Source organism: Antrostomus carolinensis, unplaced genomic scaffold, assembly GCF_000700745.2.
Source record: "Antrostomus carolinensis isolate BGI_N321 unplaced genomic scaffold, ASM70074v2 scaffold630, whole genome shotgun sequence".
Lineage (NCBI taxonomy): Eukaryota > Metazoa > Chordata > Aves > Caprimulgiformes > Caprimulgidae > Antrostomus > Antrostomus carolinensis.
The window spans coordinates 1,590-6,300 of record NW_010288830.1 but is presented as its reverse complement, the minus strand read 5'-3'; the positions used below and the strand labels follow the sequence as shown (position 1 = coordinate 6,300).

Below are 4,711 nucleotides of genomic sequence, written 5' to 3'. Positions count from 1 at the left end.
GAGCGGTTATGTGTCCCATGGCTTGAAGTGATTTCTCCCTGCCCTGAGCTGACTTCCTCACCAGTCCCAGCTGCTCAGGGACCACTTCTCGCTCATCTTTGCCTCACTAATGTGATTTCCCCTTCCTGTCACACTTGAACTTGAGTGACTTTCCCCGCTTTTGCGCTGGAACTCTTGTTATCTGCTAGACCAGTTTCAGCTGCACTGTAATTTTAGTCCCTTTCCAGCCTTCGCGGAGGTCCTAATCTACCAGGACAATGGTACCCTTATTTTTAAATTATTTTTATCCTCCCCCAACCTTGTCCTCACATGTAGACTGAATATTTTTTCTCTTCTTCAGTAGCGATTCTCCAGGCTCAGAGGGATAATCTCACACCTGTCTTGGGGTGGATCTTTCTCCTTTTGTTTGCCATAATCTGGACAGAGAGGAAATGGTTTTCTCTTTTCTCTTCAGGTTCAAAGAACAGAGACACAATTTGCAGGTGCAAGCCTGGATTCTTCCTGACACTTAGGAATGTTTGCAAGCCTTGCAACAGGTGAGCTTTTTTCCTCTTGTGCCCCTCCACTAAGTAGGAGAGACAGCAGACACAAGCCCCACAGAGGGAGGAGATTTTTCTGAAGGCTCTATCCATCCTGACACAACTTTACATTCTGCCTTCTGGGGCAATTGGGTCTTCTCTGCCACCCCTGTTCTTCTCCGTGTAGGCATGAGCCCACTAAGAACTCCAAGTGCCTAGCCACACTGCATTGCTCTGCTTTGCAGGCTCACCTTTACTTGACTGTTACTTCGGATCATTGCAAATGGCTGGTGTTTCACTTCATGCACACCTCACCTCTCTGGTTTGTTCTTTCAGCTGCATTGGAGAAGAATGCTTGCAGTGTCATAGCCCAGTGACTACCTCACCGACTTCATCTGGGCTGAGTGAGTACTGGGGGAACTGAGGGACAGTGGAATCTTTTCTGTGTGGGCTTTTGTTATGCTAATGCCTTTTGTTATTTTTTTCTACTTTCTCAAACCATTGTTCTTTTTCTCCCTATGTCTTCAAGTAGAAGACTTTGCATGTCTTCACTTGCTGCTCTTCCTCTAGCACTCACCTCCTGCTTTCTCAGTCACTCACTCATTTACCGTCTTCCTTTTCTCCAGATGGGAACCTTGTCCTTGGTATCATCGTTGCAATATTTGTAGTTATCTCTGTCCTCTACATTGTAAATAAATTAGTGAAGCTGGCCCGTGAAAATGGGATTTCATCATCTTTCTACTCCTGTGGTGAGTACAGCAGCCTGTGCAGTGATATAAATTGGGATAGGCATCATTCTCTCTGTTTTGTATGTGCACACGTACGAGGGGAAAAGTAGGATCCAGTTACTCTGCTTTGCTGCAAGGCCAGAGGAACATATGAACTCGACAGCTAAGCTTATCAGCACAGTTCTTACAACTCTGCATCCATGCCCATAGTTGTGACTGGAAGTGCCTGTGAGATCATTGCTGGGAGATGTGCGTTTTGCTATAAAACCTTTTTGAGGGCAGGATTGCGAGAGGCTACTTTCCTGTTTTCTCTGGGATGAGAGGAAGTGAAAATAATTTCTGCTTTCTTTCTTTTTCTTTTTTTTCTTTAAAGTTTCTTTGCCGCAGACAACCAAGGAGCCAGTATCTGAGGTGAGCAAGATGACAAGTGTAAGAGCTTCCTTTCCACTTTCAACTATGTTAGCCTGGGATCCAGAGTAACATTTTATCTCATGGGCTGTTTTCAGGCCTTGTATTTTCAAATGTGCTGAGTAATAGGGCTGTTTAATTCAGAAATCTTTTTCTGTAGAGGGTGGAGCCATTAACATTTTACTTCCCCTCTTCTGGAGGATGCTTTTCAAACTCTTGGCTTTTTGCTTTTTTCTTTCTGGATGTATTTTTTTCAGATAGCTGGTCCTTAATTCCCTTTTCTCCCTAGTATACCCAAAGCTTGGAGGATTCAACTAATTTTACTTCACTTCAGAACTTGACCCCACAAGCTTCTCAGTGCTGCTTCACAGTGTTCACTTGGGTCCAATGTTGTTCTGCAATTAAGAGGGGCCCAAACAGTAGTTGAGGTGGGGTTTCCACAGCCTTACAGAGAAAGCTGATGGGGAGGGTGGCATGTGGAGCTTCTAGAATGGTGGTGATTTTGGATCCTAGCCTTACTTGATTTTGTAAAGAAGTATTTTTTTCAGACTACCATTTTTTTTTTATGCCAAAAGAGAGTTAAACTCCTTGGAAAGAAATGTTTGACGCCTTCTGCTCAAGCAAGGCATATAGAATCACAGAATGGTCTGGGTTGGAAGGGACCTTAAAGCTTATCTATTTCCAACCCCCCTGCCATCAGCAGGGACACCTTCCTGGAGCCCCTTCAGGTACTGGAAGGCCGCTAGAAGGTCTCCCTGGAGCCTTCTCTTGTCCAGGCTGAACAGCACCAACTCTCTCAGGATCATCCTCATGGCCTCCTCTGCACTTGGTCCAGTAGGTCCATGTCTTTCTTATGTTGGTGGCCCCAGAATTGGATGCAAGGAATAGGAAGAATTAAAACCTCAGCACCTGCTCCCCACCTATCTTGGATAAATTTTACTGTATAAGCTATTGGTTCTTTGCAGGAGACAGGTATATTGTGCTGCTGCGGGTGATTCTGAACTAAGAAAATGTGTCTTTCAGGTTGAGGTAAAAAGAAGTGAAATTTCCATCCTTCTTCCCGAGTCGCAGAAGGAAACAGAATTGTCAGTGAATGCAACGGCACCACCTGCACCTCTGCTGCAAAATTCACATGAGTTACCAGACTGTGTCAGACCTGCCAGGAAGACACAGCTTCCAGACAGTAAGTGAAACTGCCCTGTCCTTCCCTCCTTCCCCAGGCAAATGAGAACCTGATTATGCATATGTGGCTAGGAAGATGCTGGACAGACCTTACCCTGTGTACATGACCTGTGTGTATACTTCACGCATGGCACAGCACAAAGGCAGAAGCATGCGAGCCTGTATGTGCTAAACGTTTATGTGAGGCCTTTCTGGTGTCCCTTTTCCCTACCAGCAAAATGGATTGTCAGATGTAGTGTCATGCTGTCAGTCTTGAAGCCCTCTGGAATGGTGACCTAGAACATCCTTAGGACCTTGCTGCCACACATTCCTGCCAAAAGAATGTGTGTTCAGCTCTGCTCATAACCTTACACAAGAGCACATGGAAGCATTACTGTTGCTTTTTGAGGGATAAGAACAAGTCTGGACATGAGACAAGTCTGTGTGACTACTCTGTAGCAGACCTGAATGGGAGGGGGCAATGTGTGATCCCAAGGCACCATCTGGTGCTGGATTATTCCCATTCTCCTTCAGGCTGCAGAATCCTGGTTCTCACACTTTTATTTCTTCTCTTTTCACAGACCCTGCTATTCTCTACACTGTGGTGGATCACGTACTGCCATCTCGGTGGAAAGAGTTTGTGAGGCGTCTGGGTCTGAGTGACTATGATCTAGAGCGAATTGAGATGGAGCATCGGCGTTTACGGGATGCCCAGTATGAAATGCTTAGACTGTGGAAACTGCAGATGGGCCATGCTGCAACTGTGGAGCACATCAGCTGTGTTCTCAACCAGATGGAGCTGAGTGGCTGCAGTGAAGCTATTCAAGAGGCTTTGCTAAACCAGAACTCTCCACAATCTTGCAGCCTCCACAGCCATCTTTAATCTATTTCTGCTTCAGTTGCCCTCTCTGTGACTGTTAAGAGAGGATCATAACTCCTTTCCTTTCCTGTCTTCCTTTTACCATACCTCCCTATCTTTCTAACACTCCTTACCTGGGTTTGTTGGAGGCAGCAGCAGGTGATGCTGGAGGAAGGCTGAGGTTTGCTTCTCAACCACCACGGAGTTCAGCATCTTTAAACCAAGACAGGCCACTGCAACAACTCCTTTCCCAAGGAGGGAAAGCACCTTGTAAAGGAAGTGGTGTGTGACCTCTGATCAAGATGAAAACAGGAGCTCGAAGTGATTTGATAGATCAGCTGCTCTCTGGACAAGTTGTTGCTGAAACAGGTGCTCCACCCACCGTGTGGCGGGTAAACTTGTAGGGTGACTTGGTTAGGCTGGCTGTTCAGGTGGTAAAGTACTCACTGACTCTTTGCAGATCTATTTTTCTGCAAGATCAGACAGTTGAACTGGCTCACATTGCAGCCTTGTGATTGCTAAATCTGACTCGGGGGAAGCGGTGGGAGGACGTGCCAATTTCTGGGAGCAGGAGAGGATTGCCCCCTTTTGGTATCACCTAGCTATCGCTGTGGCAAAAGGTTTAAAAGTGGTAGCTCTGTGAGAAACGGGAGGACATTATCCTTTCCACACCTCCATGTCCCTCAGGTTCAAGAGGAATAAAGATTCCAAGCCTGTGAGTCAGATGAGAGGGTTGGTGCTTTTTTCCTCAATTTTTTTTTCTTCCTGTGCCTAGAAGCCATGTAAGATAGCATTAACAAAGCACCTGCCTGCGTGTTTGCCCAAGTGCAGAGGGGAAGGGAATGCGTGTGTCCGGGTGAAAAGGTCCCCGTGTCCCTGCCAGTGTGAGCACCTCTGCAAGTCTGTGCTTGCACACATTTGGTGGGCTCGTGTCTACCTGCTTCTCTCTCTCTGAACGATTTGCTGAATCTGATCTAATTTTAGCAACTGTTGGATAACTTCACACTACTTCCTGGACTGTGTTCTGTGATTGCTAC

General features: G+C 46.3%; 1 protein-coding gene across 1 annotated transcript in view; it reads left to right on the top strand.

Moving 5' to 3' along the window:
• The window catches only part of LOC104524683 (tumor necrosis factor receptor superfamily member 1A), a gene marked incomplete at its 5' end in the record, with an annotated part of 6,075 nt that extends 2,240 nt beyond the window's left edge, over positions 1-3,835 (top strand). The window contains 6 exons of the mRNA XM_010167638.2: positions 455-536; positions 855-922; positions 1,145-1,267; positions 1,620-1,657; positions 2,678-2,837; positions 3,397-3,835. Coding sequence (XP_010165940.1) covers positions 455-536; positions 855-922; positions 1,145-1,267; positions 1,620-1,657; positions 2,678-2,837; positions 3,397-3,698 — 773 coding nt within the window. The remainder of the gene's footprint in view (positions 1-454; positions 537-854; positions 923-1,144; positions 1,268-1,619; positions 1,658-2,677; positions 2,838-3,396) is intronic.
• Between the last annotated feature and the right edge of the window lie 876 nt (positions 3,836-4,711).